General features: G+C 29.5%; 1 protein-coding gene across 1 annotated transcript; it reads right to left on the reverse strand.

Annotated features, from left to right (window-relative positions):
• Positions 1-217: 217 nt before the first annotated feature.
• On the reverse strand, positions 218-22,121 carry LOC122520394 (piggyBac transposable element-derived protein 4-like). The gene is given in 3 exon segments (XM_043640483.1): positions 218-1,859; positions 1,862-2,077; positions 22,100-22,121. Coding segments are annotated over 3 exon segments (1,596 nt in total). The 3' UTR covers positions 218-501.
• Between the last annotated feature and the right edge of the window lie 716 nt (positions 22,122-22,837).

Here is a 22,837-nt window from a genome sequence, read left to right on the forward strand (position 1 = left end):
GGTTAAATTAAATTATTCTAAAGCTAAAATAAATTTAAAAATTCAATTTTTAAAATCAAAATAAAATTAATAAAAATCAAATTGTAATTAAAATAAACAAAAATTAATATTTAATTTTAAACAAAAATTAATTTAAATTAAAAATTAAATTAATTCATTCTTTTAATAATAATAATAATAATAAAATAATAATAATAATAATATTAAAAGTTTTAAATTAACCCATTTGCATCATCGCTCTACTTAGGCCGCCGCGCCTGAACATCAGAGCCGAACGACAGACGACTGTCGCGTATCACCGCGCGCTGTCGGGCATGTGGGTGTGAAACCGACAATGAGAAAAATTTATGAATTTTGTCAAAAATACAGTGTCTAAAACAACTAATACGCAATAGTTTACATCAAACATTTTATTTTATTTTTTTTTACACAAACGGAGAAACAAATATTTTTTTATAAATGAAATAAAATTATTTATAATGCAACGAAAATTTAATTAAATTATTTTTCGTGATATTCTTTGAAGTGATCAATACATAATGCTACCTTACAAATATGGCATTGAAACACTGTCTCTCTTCGAATACCCTTAGATACGCATACAACACATCGTTTTGACGTTTTGTTACCTTTTGCCAAGGTTTGAGGTATTCGTATAGGAAAATGCCTGCCAGTATACCGCGATATAGAATCATTGATAGGTGCGTTATTTATTTTTATATTAGGCAAATATTTGTTAATAATTTCCTCAGCTAATAGCTGTTTATAAACGTGAAATGACCGATCTTTTTTATGACCTTTAAAAATTACATAACTGTTTAACAACATCATGTCGACAAAATAAAAAAATATTTTCTTATAGGCTTTTTTATTTCTTCGCATGGTGTGAAATTTACTTAGCATTTGGTCGCCTACATCAACTCCACCCATATACTGATTATAATCTCGCACTGCGGTTGGTTTTAAACTTTTTTGTCCGGTATATCGGTTTATTTTTCCAGTTTCAGCAAATTCTAAGCCATGCATAGTCGTTAGTAAAACGACATCTTTTTTATCTTTCCATTTTATTGCCGCCATCTCTCTTGTAGAAAACACAATAGCTTCTCCCCTTTGCAATTGTTGTGATTTTAATTCCTGAGGCATTTCTTTCCTATTAATTCTCGCGGTTCCACATACATTCGTTTTCATACTGTATAATTCTCGATATAAGATCGGTGAACTGTACCAATTGTCTATAAATAAGCAGCATCCTTTGTTCAATAACTGACTTTCTTTCAATAAATTCATTACAACGTTTCTACTAGCAGATCCAGTAACGGTTTTATCTTTTCCTACATATATTTTAAAATTATGTATGTATCTCGATTGCGAATCACACAGTTTGTAAAACTTTATGCCAAATCTCGCTCGTTTTGTTCTAATAAATTGTATGTAATGCAAGCGACTTCTACATGACATTAATGACTCATCAATCGAAATGTTTTTATTTGGTACATACATGCGGATGAAAGTATTTTTTACTATTTCAGAAACTTCTCGAATTTTTACAAGTGGGTCCTTAGATGTAATAATACTAGAAAAATGTAAATTGTTGGCGATTGACGTAAATCGGGTACGGGTCATAATATTTTTAAAATATGGTGTTTCTAAGCTTTTATCGGTACTCCAATAGCTCTGAATCGTGGGCTTACAAACTAAGCTCATTAGAATGTTTACAGCAATAAATATTTTTAGTTCATCGTCTGCAAGAGGTATAAAATTTTCATCGGTTGCACCATATTTATTTGTTTCTGTAATTACTTTTGTAACTAATTCTTGGTTAAAGAATAATTCAAAGATTTCCCTTCTTGACCGATTTGTGTATCTACGGTTGCACCAACAACACTAGAAAACCCGTGTATAATGGGCGTAGGATTCTTAGCTTTCCACACGAAACCTTCATTTGTAAAATTGCCGCACTGTTCAACTTCATCACTCGAGCTGTCATCACTTGATGAAATCATATGGACACGTTTTCGAGTGGGTCCAATCTCAGTACTTGAATCCGAATCAAGACTTTCGAAATCCATTGGGGCAACTATATTTTAGTTTAAATAATAAAATTAGATGGTTTTTTAAACTTGGACTTGTTACACTTAAATACTCACGAAAGATTCTCAGGAATCAACAGATTATCGCGAAAAAGGAAAACTTGTTTACAATAAACTGATGTACGTATAGAATAAACCTATAAAATGCTATCACAAGCGATTAATATGGTCTGCCACATCTAAAGAGTACTTAGCAACTGACAATAAGAAACAGTCGCGGGTTCGCGGATTATTCCGCGCTTGGTGATAGTAGACAGTCGCAGGTATGCGGAATATTCCGCGCATGGTGATAGTAGACAATCGCGGCTCGCGGAATATTCCGCGCTTGGTGATAAGAGACAGTCGCGGCTCGCGGAATATTCCGCGCTTGGTGATAAGAGACAGTCGCGGCTCGCGGAATATTCCGCGCATTGATGCAAATGGGTTAATAAATTATGATATATTTGAAGGATAGGAAATAAAGAAAAGAAACTTTCTCTTTCCGGCATTCGTTTGTTTGGGCGAACCACGTGAGAAATGCGTTTCATGTTTCGTCGCATGGAAACCACTCGATGTTTCTCGTGGATAAATAGATGAATATTCGAGAGGGATCGAGGGGTTTCTAGAGCGATAAGAGGAATATAAAAGAGAAGCGTTTCGGTTCGAACCGAGTTCAGTGTAAGTTCAGCTACGGTATAATCAAGTTTTAGTGTTATATTAATAAATTGTTACTTCTGATCGCACTCCTCACTATTTTTTATAATTTAAACATCCTACATATTTTAAACTTAAAAGTAAATAATTCAAATAACTAAAAAAATTCTTAAATATAAACAACCAAAAATTAACAATTGTTTTAAAATTCAACAGTAAATTTAAATTTGATTGAAACTGAACTTTTCATGAATTTTTTAAATATGAAAATAAAATCCCATCGTTTTGAAATTCTCGTTTTTATTGGTATCTTGAAGTATACAAAAAAAACTTTTTTTAATTAATTTTATATTAATTTGTTAATAATTTTGTCTAAGTTGAGTCCTCGAAAAAAAGGTGAGTTGTTTCAAAGAAACACACAGCCTTCCGTAGTTTCATGTGAATTAAAATAATTAAACAAATTATTGTTTTTAGGCTTCATTCTAATGAATTAATTTACAATATGCTTATTAAAAAAAAAATAGCGAACATGTAAAAAAAGGTTTTCAAGATCGAATTTTTCTTTTAATAAATTGTTTAGAAAAGTAATTTTATTATTAAAAAATTTAATGTTTAAAATCTTACGCATTTAGCTATGTGTGTCGAAAATAATTGGTTAAATTAGCCAAATCAGCTGAATAGTTTTAAAAAATTCCCCCCCGAAACTCCGGAAACGTGGTTTCGAGAAGAACGCGTTCAAAGTTTTTCAAACACTTTCATACACACTACGGCGCGTTCTTTTCTTTTGGCTATAACTTTAAAAAATATTTTAAATTTTTGTCTGAAACTTTGAGATAATATTTTTAAGATGTTTTTCTTGTGAAAAATCTAAAAAAAAATCAATTTTTTAAACCCATTACACTGGCCTACTACCTGAAGTTATCGGGAAATAATAAATTTTCAAGTTTTACTAATTTCATCGTTAGATCTCATGAGTAATCAATCCTGTCCCTCTATTTTCATGAAATTTTGAAAATATACATATGCAAATAAATGTAAAATTTGTTTATTATATATATTTCTTTATTTACATTTTCTTTGTCTTTTTTTGTTATTTTGTCAAATCGAAAAAACATGATAAATGTATGAGTCATAGTAGGTCGAAAAACTTGATTTTATAATATAAATTCATTAGAATTTTTATTATTTAGTTCATTGTCCTAATTAATAAATAGGACGTCTGTTTAATAGTATAATAGAAAAACTAAAATATATGTAAAATATATATTAAAATCTAATATTTATTTTCAAGTAGAAAGTTACTTCCTTATCCTCGATAAACCCGATTGTTTCTTTTGTTTCTTGTAATTCCTAAATTTTTGATGAGTTAGATGAAGAAGGGGGGGGAGGTAAATGAAAGTTCATATTGCTAACGGAAGTAGTAGCCAAAATCGAGTTAAGTGGGGGACATCTGCTCGTAGAAAAGCAGTGGCGTACATAGCAAGTTTTTTAAAGGTTATTTTTTTTTCTTTTTGTATACCTTTTTCTTTCGTTAGGAAAATTTTTATATAAGGTTGTATTTATAGTCGGAGCTCTTTTCTTTTCTTTTTGCTTTTCTTTTTCGTTAAGATCCAATAAAGAAAATCTTTGAAAATAACTATATAGAACATTTATTGAAAATTTAGAATTTGACGGTTCATTGTACTTCAAATAAACTAATACAACAGTATCGCAATGTTAATGAAAGTTTTTCCGGTTGAGTTTAATGTTTATTAATTTAGTAACCTTCTTTGTGGATTCTAATTTCGAGAAAAATCATTTTGTGAAAAAACATATATTGTAACTATGATTTTTTTATAATCTTTTTAATAACAAGTATTATTTTTTTTAAATTATTTAAATTTCTTATCATTTTTAAATTCATACAAGTTTTGTTCTATAATCTTTATTAGGTAATCGATAAGATTTTTCTGTGGCAATAATCAATTTTAACTGAAGATATAGACGTGAATTTAATATTCTTGAAAATATTTAATTAATGTGCAATCTCTATTTAAAGGCTCACATTTGTTGAATTCAGGTTGCGTACGTTTCTTTATAATTACGAAAAAAAATATACGGGTTTTAGAAGGTAATTGATTATCCCGGATGGATTTGTATTCCTGGAAAGGTGAGATTTTATCGATTAAATTATTGGGTGCTTAACTGTTTTTAATTAAAGACCGAGAATTAGTAGAAAATAATAATAGGGAAAAAGAAAGTAAATGAAACGAGTTAAAGTTTACTGAAAATCACGATCCTGAATTCTGTTTGAGATTCGCTTTGTTCTTTCCCTTTAAATTTCACTTCAGTACACAACAAGATCTATTGCAAAGGTTGCAAGTCCTTTTCTTCAAATAAGAAAAAGCGAGACGACGGGTAAACGAAAGAGTGGTGAAAAAAGAACTATAGAAGAAAAAGCATCCTCTGTATTTTCTGAGATACTGTTAAAAGAAATTCTAGCTTCCCACGTGTACAGGAATTATTACAGAAAACAGGAGCGTACTTACTCTCTTTCGATTTTCTTTCTTATTTTTCGTCCTTTTTTCTTTATATCTGTATTAATATCATTTCTGCTTTTTCTTTTTTTATCTTTCTCGCTTATACATAATTTTTTTCTTTCTCTTTTCATTTTCTCTTTTTTCCTTTTGCATATTAGATATTCGTTACATTTTTATCATTAAACTCCCACGAATTTAATGTTAATTTGAAACTGGATTTTTTAATTTTTTTTTGTTGTTATACATATAAAGGTAAAAGTCAATTATATTCCGAAATGTAATTATATTTTTGCGTGTAAATACAGAAATGTTAGATTTTCGCGTATTAGAATGTTTAGTCGCATGTTCCTATCAACGAAAAAAGAAGAAAAAATATTTCCTAAGAAACTATTTTTTTACGATTATACAATTTATTTATATGAAATATGTTATGTCATATAGGTATAATACGCTTTATATTGTCGTCACAAAAATTAATTTTCTAATCGCATCATTTTTCAAATTATTGGAAACAATTATATTGTTTATTAGTTCTTTTTCTTTATAGCTACACAACTATTTCCATAAATAAGGCTCAGTTGATAGTTGACCACCACTGTTCTGAATGAACATCGACAAATTTTTTACTTCTATATTCATTTATAATTCAATTCTTTTGGAGTTATATATAAATGTATAATTACGCATTATACATTTTCAGTCAGCAGAAATTCAATTTATTAAAAAAAAAAATAAAGAAAAAAATATGTCACTTGAACGGTAATTTAAAAAGTAATATAAACGTACACATATGTGTCAGCATCCCTGATAGGATAAATAATAAAATAAAGCGAAATAAAATTCTACAATAATGAAACAATATATTTTCAATTGTAATTATAATTGTCGTAAAGTTAATAAAAAAAAGTAATAATTATGGCAGAATTTTAATTCAAAGCTTAAGATTATCATTTTATTAATCTCTTTATTTACATTTTTTAAAGTTCAAAAGTTCAACTAAAAACGTTTAAAAATTTAATCTTGCCAAAAATTTGATCTTACGAAAAATTCGTTTATCGATAGAATCAAAATCGTAATCAATACGTCGTTTGAAAATGCGAATAGGTGAGAATTCGAGGTAAAACGAAAAACGGTCATAAAGTGCCAAATCTGGATTGCAGTGTAAATGCGATATAACTGCGATGGATTTTTGGCCAGTAATTCTCTTACAATTATGAGATGAATGGTTTGACGCTTTATCATAGTTAAGGATTCATAAAAACGAAATCTTTCAAGGCACAGGAAAAAATTATCTTTTTGAAAAACATTCACATTAATTCGGTGAAGGTAACTGTTCGATTAAAGGTCGGGATGAATAATAGTTGAGACGAAGTAGTACAAAATATGGATCATATATTTTAACAATACACAAGAAAACAGAACAATAAATACAAACTCCCTGCGTTATACTTAAAGCAAGAAAAGTCTTTTATCTTTTACTTTTGAAATGGGAATCCGAATCTTTTTAATATAATATGACATTATAATCTTTCTCTCTGGTCTGTTGTCCGTCTTTTTATATCCCGTATATAGTGGGAGGGGAAGGACTCTCTTTATCCTACAGGGCGTTTCTTATTAAATCACAGATTCCCTATTGGTCATCGATAGGTCTTTCTTTTACCGCCTGTAACGTCTTAGCGAGAGAGTATCTTCCACGGTTCCCGGAATTTTCCCGTCCAAATTGCAAGTGTAAACAAAAAGGGGGACAAGCACCAGACCCTTCCTTTTGAGGAGACCGAATATCTTAGAATTATTTCTATCGCCTGTAACCTGAAATCGAAAAAATATTATATATTTATTTTAGATTATCCAACACCTTTAGAATTTTTTATCTCCATAGAATTAACATACAAATAGTTTTTTATGCGGTGGGCTTCACGGTTCAGCGTAATGTAACAGTAACAACTAAATTTTTTTTTTTTTTATATATATCTGATAACGAGATTCCAACTTTCGTGACCTTGATCGGTTATTTATCCCTATTAATACGAAGAAGTGTGATATTATATAATTCTTATTTTCTTTCCGAGCAGAGTTCGTATATAGAAATAAAAAATGATCAAATAAAACTGTGCCGCTATATACTCGAATCTATCTTGTATTAACGATTTTCTCCATTTTTTAACGCAGGAAACGTTCATTGTCATATATGTTTAATTTCACAACTAACAATGACTTTCACAAAAATTAAAAGCAAGTTGGGTGTATATGGCATCCTCAACAAAAGCTACGTATAAAAAACCTTGGTAGTACGTAACTTTTGATTTTCAAGCTCGTATTGCATTAACTGACCATCCACGTAACTTTTTCTCCTACGGTATTTTTCTGTATTTCTAATAAATAGCTTTTTTTCCATTTCACGATAATATATCATTTTTATAAAGTAAATTTCGTTTTCCGTTCGAATAGAACGTGTTGTTTTAATACGCGGTATAAATTTCATAACAATTAGTAATAAAATATTTCCAATTGTTTAAGTAATGTGTAGGATATTTTCTAAATAATTTTAATTATCGGTAAAACTCGAATTATAAATTTTAAACAGAAATAGACGTCATTTTCGCTAGTGTCCCTATTGATTCAATTGTCTTCGTTATTTAATAACTTTATCAAAAAAATTTTTTTATTAGCGAAAAGAATTTATTCATTTGGTTTTTCTTTCTTTATAATATTTATTTGATTTTGAGTATTTCAAACATTATCGGAAAATATTCTCAATAAGGAATGGAATATCTCTAACGAAGACATTATAAATACTTTTGAGAATAGAATTGCAATTTCGTGATATTCTTTAAGTGTGTAAGGATAACTGCAAAAGCACGAGATCCAGGCGTATTTTACGTAACCATTCTCTTGAAAATTTCTTGATAATTCCGAAACAAAGTCCTTTTCATCGCATAAAAAATAAATGGATGTATGTCAAGTACGAGCATTAATATAATTAGTTAGCTATGTAAGATAAAACACGCATGATAACATGAAGAGATTTTAACATATATTACAAGAAAACCTCGGATAAAACCGTTACAAGGTTACTAAAAAATACTATGTTCTATAATAATATGAATAAGTAATACAAAAATGCGGTTGGTTTCCTAAAATCAAATTACACAATTTTATTTGATTTTTATAATTAAAATAAACGTCTTTATTAAAGCAATTTTGTAAGCTGATGAACGATTAAGTATTTTTCACTACTATAGCACAAATCTAAGTAGAAAAATGTTTCTTTATACATACATATACAATAGAACTTGATTAACAAGTTTGCGTTTATCCGACGTTTTTTTAAACCAAGATCATGGTTATCTGTTATCTTATCCTCGTAAATTTCTTGATTGGGTATATTTGCACAAATACAACTTTATTAAAAAACTTTTTTATTTAAATTTAACATATCTCTGATAATAAATACATATTTTTTATTTATTTCAACAAACTTATCTGTACTTCTATCTTTAGATTACACTAATTATAAGATAATTCCGTAATTATTTGTTGGAGGTTGTTTTTTTTTTTAAATGGAATGCTATGTTTTGGTACTTATTTTCTGATTACGGCTGTCGTGGCGAATCCAAAGATGTGTAACATTAAATACAATAAATATTTATTAAATATGACGTACTCATTAAACCTCCTATGTCTGACTGTTCCGTCCTTTGTCGGATACCTGAAGGATGACGTAACCCTGACGCAAGCACGACGCGGAGGAGCTGTATCGTGGCTGGGCTGGCTGGTTCGCCAGACTTGACTTTTGTTGATCTTCAAATACCTTAATGCGTTTCACATTGTTGGATTCGCCATGACAGCCGCTATCAGAAAATAAGTGCCGAAACATAGCATACCTTTTAAAAAAACAAACTTGACTATTAAATTTCGGAAGCGACTAAACCTAGCAAAAAAAATGACGTCATTATATTCCCGAAGTTTTCATGCAACTTTTGTTCTATAAACTTTTCTGTTACTATCATACTTTCAGAGCTATCTTGGTGGCAAGAGTTTAAAAATCACCCTGTATATTGTTTTCTTGTCGCATATCTGTCCTCGTGGTTGTGGGGTGGGGGGCGTGGTACTCTCCAGCCGTAGAGAATAGCAAATGCGGTTTTGTTAGCAGGCCTAGCAGAGTGTGCTTAGCAACGGTCTAAAAAGGGGGTGGGGTGAATATTGACACTCTTCGATATTCCCTAACTGACTAGAGGCGAAAATGGCTTATGACAATATTTTAGGTAAAATTAATATAACCATACGTATATATCTACATTAAAATTAAACAAACTGCAAATATTAACGTTTTAAGTGCAAAAAAGATTATAACAAGTTTTTTTCAAACGATAACATACTTTCAAAAGTAATTTATATTATATTTTATTGTTTAAACTAATTAATAAAACGCGTGTCTCATAAAGCTGTACAATAAAAATAAAAGCATAAACTTCATTTCAATGATAAGTAAAAGTCATTAATTGAAGATTCCAAAAAGGTTCAAATTAATTTACAGAGTTACTGATATAAATTAATTTCCTTAATGAAATTGATTTATTGTAGTTATTTCATCGTTCAAAATACAGACTTAATAATTACTATCGGTTTCACTAAATACAGAATATGGATTTAATAACTAATCAAAAACTGGATTTATAGGGTATTTGTTTTTATAGGTTGGTTACATTTTACTGACCAACTGACTAGCTTACTTAGATTCTTACCAATTCCTTTTTAACTACATTACGTTAAAATTTACTGAAGATGACTTGTAATATTATTGGGTACGGTGATTAACACTCATAACTCTAATTGGTTAGGAGCCTTATTGCATTACGAGAAATTTCAGACTGATATAAGGTTTGAGATATTTGGTGGAATGCACTTTTATAACTACAACTGTTGTAGCTTTTGTGAATTGTTTTTTTTAGGAATGTTGTACGTATATATTCGTATAGTCATGTAAGGATCTTCAATTTCCGCACTAAGCACGGACACACATGCACGCGCCTTCTCAAACTGCTTATTAATAAAATTTTACTCTTCCAAACTTCTATTTTGTAAGGACAGAGTAAAAGACAGGAGTTCGTTTACTATTAACGATGAATTCCGTTATTTTGTTACAACATATATCAGCGTGCCGAACGGTTTCTGTTACGAGTTCTGTTCTTCTCGCGGCTTTATTTGCTACCCTGATTTATTCCTAGATTCTGTTAAATTATAGCCTGTTTTTCGATATTTTTTGGAATTCTTCCCTTCGATAGTTCTTGTGAACTTAATATATAGCGGAGGATCAGTTTTCTTCGAAGTAAACATGGCCAAGGCTTAATAAAATAAGGTACTTCTGTAAGTATTTAGTTTAAAGAGGAAAAAGGTTCTCTCTATTTCTTTGCTATACTCTTATGAGAGGACCATAAAAGTAACCCCTCCGATTTTTTTTCAAACCTTGCACATTTGTTGTAGTCTATGAGAATATTTATTGTATTTACAAAAAATAAATATTTAAGCGTTTTCGAAAAAACTAATAGAAATTTCGCAAAAATGATTTCGCGCGTTTCTCCGATGTAGTCTGATCGATTCATCGACAGGGAAAATATTTTTTTGGCCTTTTTAAGTTTTTGTTTTTGTTATTATAAAGTATGTTCTCAATTAATTTTATTTTTTTTTGTTTTTCTAGAGAGAGGACGTTACATTAATTTTTTAGATAATATAATAAAAAAAGGTGCATTTGAATTAAAAAGCGTGTGAAGTTTCTTCATTTTGCCAACATAATTATTTTATTCTATTAAGAAATTGACATTTCTCTCTTGATCGTCTTTTCATAATTTAAAGAATTCTTTCGCTGCGATAGATTTTTTGTATGATTTTTTATCGATATATATAACAATGCATTTAGCAATCTTATAATTTTTCTTGTTGTTGTATAATATACTTTACAATAATGAAAACAAAACATAAAAAAAGACCAGAAAAAAAATATTTTCCCTGTCGAGGAATCGATCTAACGTATCAGACACATGAGATCATTTTTGCGATATTTCTACCCCCATTTTTCCGAAAACGATTCAATATCTAGTTTTTTTTTTTAAAGTACAACGATTAATATTTTCATGGACCTACTATAAGTGTGCAAAGTTTGAAATGAATCTGACAGGGGTCACTCTAACGGATCCTCTTTTAGTTCTAAAATTTAAAGTTTATATTCTGATGCGATCACTACGGCGACAAATTCGTTGAATAATCTTACAATTTGTTTTCTACTTTAATTTTGATGAAACAGTGTATTTTTTAAAAACGTGTTTTCATCTATAAAATGTACAAATGGTTTAAATAAGGATTTATCAAAAAATAGTCTGTAAATTTATTTAATACATTTTCCGACGATTTATATATGTGTAACATAGATACTCGTTTCATTATTCGAATAAGTCACGTAGTTAATTTGACTTTGGACACTAATTTAACTTTATCATCAAAGCATGATTTAAATAATGTGGATGTTACGTTACAATCGTTCGATTAAAATCGATTGCTTTTAACAAGAAGCTAATAATATTTAACAGTAATCAACTGCTTCTAATAAGTTCGCAAATATAACTAACTGCGTAAAGATATTCGACTTTCTGCAATGGAGTTGTAAGAAAAGAGATGAATTGATCTCTTCATTGGTAATAGATGAGCCACGTTTTTTATCTATGATATTTGATATATTTGCATTATTTTCAAATATTTTTGAAATTCATTGTCTCTCGTTAATCGTTCATATCTATGTTAGGACATGCTCCAAAATATAATATAAAAAAAAATATTCTTCGTCAGCTGGTCCATTTCTTTCGATACTTTCACAGTAGTGAAACTTTGAGACAAGAAATATGCATTTCTTCGGTTTATAGCCTTTTAAGGGTAGGTTTATCGTCCTCGACATAGTTTGTTCTCTATTGGTTTAATAAATTTATTTATTATATAATACATTTAATTAGATAATGTTTTAAAAACTAGATTATACATGGTAGCAGCAAAGTATCGAAGCAAAGAATCTTCAAAAAATTATGAAATATAAAAAGAAAATAGACGCAAAAAAAAATAGTAGAAGATTGTAAGATTGACCAGGAATTCTTAAAAAAGTTAAGGCCCTCAACAACGGTGTGATAAAATATTTGTTGCTTAATAAATACCGTAAAGCATCGGTTGAATCATAAACATGTCGCTAAGTGGAATATTTTCAAATTCTCGCAAAGAAAAATATAATATTAGGAACCAAAGATATGAAGTTATTATATGCAAGACGTAACATAACTAAAGTTTTGAGTATGTTACGTCTTGTGGCGTAATATAAGATTCTGTTAGGGTCGTGAAAGTTTTACCAGGAAATGACCTTTACGTTAACCAACCTTATTTTGCAAGTTTTAACTTGATACTGAATAGTGGAATACGTGTCACGGATCGATGAAATATAATAGAAGATGATAACATTGGAAAATAAGTTAGAATTTAATGAAGCAGAAAAAAGGATAACGAAAATACAGATTTTAAGTCACTAACCTTTTCTTCTAACAGCGTGTTGATTAGAGAGTAGATTGGATCTTAATGATAGGCGGATTATTATGTTCGGGAAAAATTATAATAGAATACAAAACGTTTTTTTTAAGCTGAAATATACTTTTATTACTTTTAGAAAAGATTTAATTGTTTACCCGTTTTATACTTTCTAGAACATTGACTTATCAATTGCTTGATTTACTAGCTGACAAATGCAGAATATAATTTTCTGGCTGATTGACTTATTTTTATTATCTTTTGTTACCTGCAATTCTTTAGATATACTTAATTTTTCATATAAGAAGTATTTGTCAAGTACATTGGATTTAATTGTTGCACAAAAATATTATTTCTACGAATTGGAATAATTTAACATTTAACAAGATTTCTATTATACTAAGAAACAAGATCTAATTGACAAAAAATACGAAGGAATTAACGGAAATTATTCTTATATGGAAAGCTGATGAATGTTCCCACTAATTGCAGATGATACAAACTGTTAAAGAGTGATGTCAATGAATTGCAATTATATATTTATTTAATTGTAAAGAAAACCAGTAATACAATTCGGTTTCTATCTAATAATTTTAATTTTATAATATTGAATCTTTTTTGAGATCGTAATGTTATTCCTTTTTCTCTCACACTCACTCCGTCCGTGTTTGTCTATGTATTTCTCCATCAATACAGAATACGTAACAAAATAAGTGGAAAATATTATACGAATGACTTCGGCGCATTAAAACAAAAATAAAAATTCCTGTAAATATATCTTTTATTTGAATTTGTTTCGGAGTTACATCGAATTATACGTGGTGTTTCTATCTCAATAATTATTACAAAAAGCGAAAATAGGACGTTAAACTGGATGTCGAACAACGTGTACAGTTAATGCATGATGAAGCACTGCTGCATTTTTACCGACTACCTATACAATTTTTAAACAAACTATCTCCAAACAAGAAGATTAGATGATGATGGTCTTGCTACCCGACCTGTTCGTTCATCCGATTTGAATCTGCTGGATTTTCACTCGAGAGGCTATTTAAAAAACATTCTCTATGAAAAAAAACCTATAAACAATGCGGAAATACTTCGTGAAAGGATTTAACAAAAATTTCCGGTATACCAGAGCAATTTTTCGAAAATATTGACAGAGAGTAAGGCAATCGCTTGTAAAACGACTGCAAGTTCTTGCATAGGTATAAGGAAGTCATTTTGAACACTTTTTGTATTTCGCGTTTATGCTGTTATACTCCCCGTATATTGATCTGGCTATCTATATGTGTATATTTATGTTTCACATATTTCCACTCATCATACCTATACACTCTCTCACACTCATGCTATCTTTAAAATATTTTACACAATACATTCAAGCCAACACACAAGTTTAACATATTTTTAATATTTATTATTTAAGAATTGATTTCTTACGTATCTGAAAGACTTTCACTTCTTCTATTAACAAACTCCGTTAAAAAACTTAAAAGCTTTACGTCATTCAGATCTAAAATCCGAAAATACAAATACTCAAAAAAATCCTTAAATCAATCAGCTTTACTTATGTCGGTGAAAAGAATCCTGTTGCATTTGAAAATGCGTTTGCTACGCGAAGGAGTACATGCACTAGAAAGTAAGTATTGGAATAGTTCTGAAGGAATGATTCCATAATAGAAATGGACAGATATATATTCTCTTGGTTGAATCATACACTAAATTAGTAAGTTAATATTTATACTTATTATAATTCTTTTGCCGAATCGTGTACTTTAGTTTTAGTTAAAAAATCTGCAGTTAGTATCTAGTTTCAGCAATACTGATTATTAAGTTCGAATTTCTCAATCTTAAGATCTTAAAAAAAATTATTAAATAAAAGTAAAGGTGAATTAGTAAGTAAATTAGCTCATATAAGTTTTTATACATCCGTTGACATTTATCGCATATTATTTGTCTACCATTAGTACGAACTCTGATTAAGGTAACATCACATCGTTGAAACGTGTAAATGACAAACCTTATTATTCTAATACGTTGTTTTTTCGGTACTAACATTCAGAACAATCTCATACTCTAATTAATTTCTTTTCTATTATTTCAACTATTTATCCTGCTTCATCATTAATCATCGTTCTCAAATTTCTCTAGATTACTTACTTTATAAAGGCGCCTCGCAGCTTGATCTGACTGAAACTGACTAAACATATTATACCATCGAATGTAACAATAGGGAAAGAAAGCAACTTATACAAGATGTAACAAATCAATATCTAATATTAACGAGTAACTGAATTGGTGAAATACAAGGAGTGTGTACGATGATAAATGATTTTATCTATTGTTGGTAACAGAAAGGATTAAACAAAATTACATTGAACAGGATTCGGTAAATAACGAAAATATTCAATTTTCTGGATATGTTCACTCTGTATGTTAATCAATTGTTTATAATGCTCATTGATATATTTATTTTACAAATTCTAATTTTCATTATTCTATTCGTCTGAGATCATTCGAATGATTTCATTACTTTCGTTGCTTGATGAGAAATCTATATATATCTATCGATAAACAAAACGAAAGAGGACTTGTTCTCGGATAATTATTCTTCGAAATCAACTCTTAAGATCTTTTCTCGAGCTAACAATAGGGTAAAAATGTTTAATAAATAAGTGAATATTTATATATTCACGAGAACGTTAAGGTTTTAGCAAATGTCTCTTATGAGGTATAAACGTTTAAAATTGTTCAACTTTCTTTCTTGTTCGGAAGTATTCCTGACCTTTTATACCCTAAACTTCATAAATCCACCGTATAAATCTTACCGTGTTTGTTCCCCGGATGGAAAGAAGTATCAACTACTCTCTATTCACCTCCGATTACGTAGAAACGTGTTTCCGCAAAATAATATGACGAAATGCTGTACATGTAACCTGTGAATATATTTCTCTTTTTTATTAAAGCTAATAATAAGAATACATATATCGTGAAAGTTGATATTGACTTAAAAACTTAATATATGAACCTTTTATCGTACAGTCGTCATTTTCCAAATATCGTTTAACGAAATTGCCTATAATAATTTAACGATAAAATGAATTGTCTTTTGACTTTTACCTTTGTCGATTTATTTACCTTATTTATAAATTAAAACGTAATTAATTAATAACGTACATATCTATGTTATTATAAACATTTAATTATTCGTATTAAAATTATTTTCTAATTGATTATATCTATTGTGGAATATTATGATATTATATTACTTATAGGAGTAAATATTTGATAATAAAAGGATTAAATCAGATACGTTTATTAAGGTTTTCAAAAGTTTTCCCGAACTTCCGTTACTAGCACTTGGATTTTCGGTTAGTTTATTTTAGATAATTGTGGAATGAAAATAATGAAAAATTCTATTAGTCAAGGGTCGTTAAATAATAGAGGAGTAAAATTTATAATGGTTCACAACTTTCTAATATTATTATCAAAATTTAAGGGAAGTTTATGTTGTTGGAAATATTAAAACATACAGGAAGAGAAGAAATCAGTTTTGCATTAATATACAAATCAATGCTTCTGAATTGTATTCTGTGAAAACGTTGAAATTTGTATAACAATCGGGTACAGTAGCAAGTGGTTATATTTACCTCATTATAAGTAATGGTCGGTTACTTCTTATACGTTATTTTGTGTGTGCATTTTAGATTGAATAATTGCAATAAAATATTGTTTAAAGTTGCGGATATTTCACTTAATGCAGTACTATTAAGGTAGATAAAGGTTTCAAATGTTCAATCAATCGATATTATAGTAAAATGAACCCTTTTTTTTATTTATAATGTTAATATGAGATATATCTCACACTTGTTTTGATTATAGGAGTTACTGGGTTGAACTTAGAAAAACGTAAACATAAGACATAAAAAGACGTAATACATAAGACATAAGAAGACATAAAAGGACTTAAGACATAAGACGTAATAATACTATCATAAGGCCTAATAAGACGTAATAAGGCCACCATAAGAACTAACAGAACCTACTCTTTTCCTTTTTTCCTGTTCTTATATCCTATGCATCGGTCATACCTCCGATGAAGGGGGGAAGGAGACGCAGGGCGGTCCTAGTTCTTTTCCGATCCATCATTGGTCATCAACCGTCTTTCTTCCAAGCATTAGTGACGCCTTAGTGTGGGATCACGTCCAAAGGTTCTCAGAATCTCCCAGTCTAATCCACCACGTGTTATTTGTTTAGAAATATGCTCGATCCTTTCTCTTAAGAGGACCTTATCCCTCAGATTCTATAACATTACAAATCTTTCATCTATCTTCTGTAAACTAAGATTAGAGTATCCTAGACCTATCCTAAATTAATATTATTTCTTAACACGTTCACACCGGGGTGACCCACCAGTGGGTCACTTATTTTCAGAAAATTAGTCGTTAAAAAAATAAGTTGATTTTATTTTTTCTCAACATTACATATAAAAATTAAGTATTATAAACATTAACATTCAATATTGTAATTGATAACAATTATTTATTTATACTTATGCAACTTTTCAAAACATTCTAAGCATAATGTGGGCTGGCCCTTACAACGCGTACAATATGTCGTTACTTTTTTACTTTTTTTCGCGGCATATAATCTATTTTGTATTTTTGATAATTGCTTGTAACATTCTTTACATAGTTTTCTTGTGTTCCTGGCAGCCCCATTTCTGCATTTTTCCCTGCATAAATCTCAATATTATAGGTATAACCTTCAGGAAGGCACAGTTTCTATGCCTTTGTGCCATACTTATGACGCTTGCCTGGAATGTATTGACGAAAAATAAGACGTCCACTCCACGGAATCATATTTTCGTCAATAACAATGTTTTTTCCAGGTTTAATAGTGCTTTTAAATGTGTGCACAATTGCTTCAAATACATTTCTTATTTTATGTAATTGATCTTCTGCTCTAATCGTGGTATTGTCGGAGGAGTGTAAATATTATAGAATAGATATAAATCGGTCACGTTTCATCGCATTTTTAATACGAGCGTCATTTGATTATTTAAAATTTCCCATGCAGTCAAAATGACTGCTTTTTGGCAATATAGGTATAACATATATATACAGGAAATAAAGGAGGGGGTGGGGGAGGTAACTACAATTATTAATAAACGCATTTATATGTTGTACAAAAAGTCACAAAATTTTAAGAAATTGTGTCACGATATACATAACTATTTTTCTAATTGAAATTAAAAAGCAGTCAAAATGATATCCTTAGGCAATCTAGTTTTTAATCGTTTACCAAAATAAAATTATTGATTAAAGTAAGCCATTTTCTATTTTTTTATTGTAATTTTTGAATTATAATGTAAAATCAGAAAATGATCGGTTTTTCAGGGATCTACAATATTTTACACGTTTAAAATATCATAACTTTACAAATTTCTGATATAGTGTATTTCCTTATGAATGTTTACCATAGATTGAGTTTCCGAAAAATTACTTTGAAATATTTAAAAAATATTTTCAGAATCATTTTCAATGAAAAATTTAATTTTACTTATTCGTCAAAAGTATTTACATTTACAAACTATTGAGCACTATAATGCTTCGTTATTTATCACAGATTTTTTTTTTAAATTTCAGATATTTAGTCATATAACAAATAAAAGTAAAAAGAAATAATCTGCAGTGTTGTTCATAGCTTACATTGTTTACTCGTTGAGATAACGTGGGAGGTCCACACAATCGCTAAATCTATTACCGCTGGCCGAATTATCAATCTTTAAACTTTTGGAAATTATTCCCACATACAATCTCATCAAATATCTATTTATTTTTACGGAATTTTTAAAAAAATGTCAAGCAATAAATGTTTCATTATTTATTTTTTCTCCCCTGTTTTTTTGAGGGAAAATATTTGTAGCCTGTCGGGGGTTTACAGTACAAATTTATAATTGTAAGAAGAAGATGATATGTAATCATAGTACAAAAGTTCAAAAGTGTTTCCCCATTGCATATTAAGTTGTAAGTACTCATTTGAAGAAAAGAAAAGTAAGCCAACCATATTTCGATGTAAATTTTTGAATATTTGAGCCGTTTATTTCGAAAGAAGCCTAAATTCATTTTATTATATTTTTGTTGTTGATCGTAATAACATCTACAACTGAAAGTCAAGTGTCATTAAAAAGATTTCGCGGAAAAAAAATAGTCTTAGGTCATTATAAAAATAAACGGCTCATTTATTCGAAAAATGTCATAATATTCTAAAAATATGACATCAATAAAATAAATAAATATGTAGTATATAGGGGTAGTATTCGAATTTCAAAAAACAATAATATTTGGAAACTGAAGATAATATAGATAAAATAATGACATTTGACACATTCAATGAGCTAGAATTTTCTGACACGATGATGACAAGGAGAATAATTTAATTGAAATAGCAGAAAGCAATAGATTTTTGTCATCAATTTTTTACTTCTTATATTTGCAACTGGTAGTTCAGCCAATCTTTAACGCGTTAATTTATTACTACAGTATTGTATTACATTTTATTATCTAAGTTTTTATTTATATAATGTATTAAATAATATTATAAATATAATACATATAACATTATCTACCTATCTATTATCTACGATAATTATCGATAATATAACTTTTTTTCTAAAAATCAATCATTTTGACACAATCCTAGTAGAAATGGCTATATATAAAGTTTTGCAAGGTTTAATGTCCATTGACATAAATTTCCAATTTAATAAAAAGTTAACTATTATCTACGTTTACCTGTGAAAAATATTCTTTCTGTCCGAAAAAACGGTATATATTCTTAAAAACATTTAGGATTACAAGATAAGTAAATAATGAAGTAATCAAGTAGCTTTACTTTGTATTTAGTAATTATTATAAAGCAACGGATGATAATATGCAGACATTTGTTTTTTATAAGAAAAATATTGTATTTATTTTAAATAATGTAATATCCGCTATTTTAAAAAAATGTGACGGATCTCCTTAACCCTTAGCACTCCGTTGGCTCCGCTACGGAGCCATCTGTCATTTGTTTCGTAACTCCGTAGGCTCCGCTGCGGCGCCCAATATTTTAGCATGACTAGGAAAAAAAAAGAAAAAAAAAATTTTAATTATTTTTCATTTACAAAAAAAGGTGCATATGTGTATAAAAGAAATAAAATCAAAAATATTCACAAGCACGTGTAATTCTTCCCACTTAAAATAAAACTCCTTCTTCATACTCGTTCCGCTGCGAAAATGTGTTCGAGTTGCTGGTAGGCAGTGGTACAAAAACGTGCGGAGCGCTAAGGGTTAAAAGTAGTATTAGATTGTAAAAAAGGAATATTAAATCGAGGCACTGAACTAATATGGAATTTACAAGTTTATTGCGAAAGTTGTTATAATTGAAGAAAGGCCAGAAGTTAAAACACACTGGCTATTAAAAAGATTAAAGCTGATTTTAAAGCAATTTATTTAACACGATTATTTAGAAAATTTGGCTAAAATTACAAATGTCCCTTTGAATCGTCGATTATCGATTAGTCTGTTTTCGAGCTATCTGCGATCAGAAATTTACATAAATATCTCTGGTCGATCAGCAAGGCCGTTACAGCAGGAAGACCTGTTTCGACTTTTTTTCGAGCATTGTTTAAACTTTTTAAAGCGTCTATAGTAAACAGGTAAACTACAGCTAGCGAGTGTTGTGATGGTTCGATCTTCTAATAATGCCATGAAATCTACCGAATATCGATTAAAATTATAGCCAACGGCGATAAATATATCTTAAAAAATATTATGATAAGTTAAACATACACGAATCTGTAGATTCCCAAAATTCGAACACAAGTTCGATTTTGTGGATTACAAAGTTACGAATAAATAGTAGCCAAACGACGATCGAAATAATAACTGGAAAGAAGTTAAAGCAAGTAAAAATCTTGAAGTAATCTCGCATTCAAACGATTCCGAGACGCAACCCTGGCTACAAGAAATATCACTGTCAAATTCGTTAACACTCCTGAAATATTTCGTAAAGAAAAACATGTTCTAAAGTAAAAAAACGCAGTCATCACACGTACCAGCTGAAGACAGAAGAAAGCTACAAAACAGTCATCAGAGGCTTACATTCGAACTTAAGTCAATAATACCATCAAGAAGGATTTTAAGCTGGGACATGAGATAAGAGCAGTAAATTGTATGACGAAATTTGATATGAAACTAGTATTGTCGTTGTTCATGGGGGAACTCTAGTTCGGAAGCAATAACAAGGATATTTTTAGTATACACAAAATGCTAAACACTGTAATAAGCGTAGAACTACAACGACATAAAAAAGATATGCAGCAGTGCATAAGATTTCACCAATACGACATACAAAAAATTATTGCAATAAGAACACCTATGTGCGTAAGATGTGCACAAAATCACCTGTCAACTAACTGCTCCATTTTAAGAAAGATAGTCAATAAAATGCCTACAATTGCAAAGGAACAACTGCCGATTAGTTACAAAGGCTGTGAGATAAGAAAGTAGTTTCAAAATAACTCTTCCCAACTGTTCCAAGCAGAGTATATCCGCAGCAAAATATATTACAAAAAAGAGGTAACTTAAGAGATGATACGTAGGTACTCTGTTTCAAACATAATGTGGGGAAAATATAAATTTTACTGACTTTAGAAGTTATGCAAAGACGACTTCCAATAGAATTAATAAACGAAAATGAATCAAATGACGCTACAGAAATCATGAAACTCTTCATACAATCAATTAAAAATACAGAATACTAACAAAAATTGTAGTAAAATAAAACACAATACTAAAATAACAAACAATAAGCTATAATAGCTCACAAACGTGCTAACCAAGAAATAAAAATAGAGCTATCCTGAAAATAGCATTTTGGAACGCTAAAAGATTGCAACAAAGGGTCGTAAAGACAAAGAAACATTCTTCTTATACAATAACAATATTGATATACTCCTCATTTGGAAACCCACACACACTTCATTTATAGAAACTATATAAAAATCTAATATTACAATATATACGACACAAGACATCAATCAGAGAAGGTACTGCACTTATATTAAACACGAAGGTACTGCATTTATATTAAAAAATGACATTCAAGACTATCTACATAGTCAAATTTGCCACGAACACATTCAAGCAACTACAGTTACAGTACAATCTAATACTAATAAATTTCAAATTTCGGCCATATATGCAACTTCAGGACAAAAAATTACCTTACAGAAATGGCAGGATTACTTACAGTCGATAAGTGACAAATCCATCTAAGCAGAAGTTCGTAATGCCAAAATTACTATTATATGTGTAGGGTTTACAAATAATTTCAGCTAGATGGACATTGGAAAAGCATTCTAAGCATTTTAACATGCAGGGCTCGTAGATACATCTAGAGCCCTCTTACTAATGCAAATGCACAATCTACTTGCATCATCATATCTAAGGGACAAGACCTTTATTATAAAAATCAATAATGTGTATTTCGAAATTAGAGAAATCAAAGCTGGCGTATCGCAAAGAAAAGTGTCCTTTGACCCATAGTGATACATTTGACCCTTACACACTCTATACAGCTGATATTCCAACTACTGATTAAAGTCAAATACTAACGTTTGCTATGAAAACTGCTATATACTGCCAATCATTCTGACTCAGCAGTAGCAATGACCTTTTTACAAGAAAATGTAAGTAAAATAAAAAATAGTTAGAAGAAAAAAGGATAAAAGCAAACACAAGCAAATACATCCACTTTGCTTTCATACTGTATAAAAGAAATCTCTTTGGATATTAAACTAAATAATATAGTTATTATTCGACAAACTAGGCAAAAATCCAAGCTCAGCCTAGAAAGTAAATTGACAGTTTATAAAATCATTATAAAACCAATAATGGACCTTTGGGATATCACTATAGAAAACGGCAATAATGAATTATATAATAAAGTTAAAATAAATGCAATCGAAAATACTAAGATTGATAGTCG

The sequence above is a fragment of the Polistes fuscatus genome, unplaced genomic scaffold, assembly GCF_010416935.1.
Source record: "Polistes fuscatus isolate 324 unplaced genomic scaffold, CU_Pfus_HIC Scaffold33, whole genome shotgun sequence".
Classification (NCBI taxonomy): domain Eukaryota; kingdom Metazoa; phylum Arthropoda; class Insecta; order Hymenoptera; family Vespidae; genus Polistes; species Polistes fuscatus.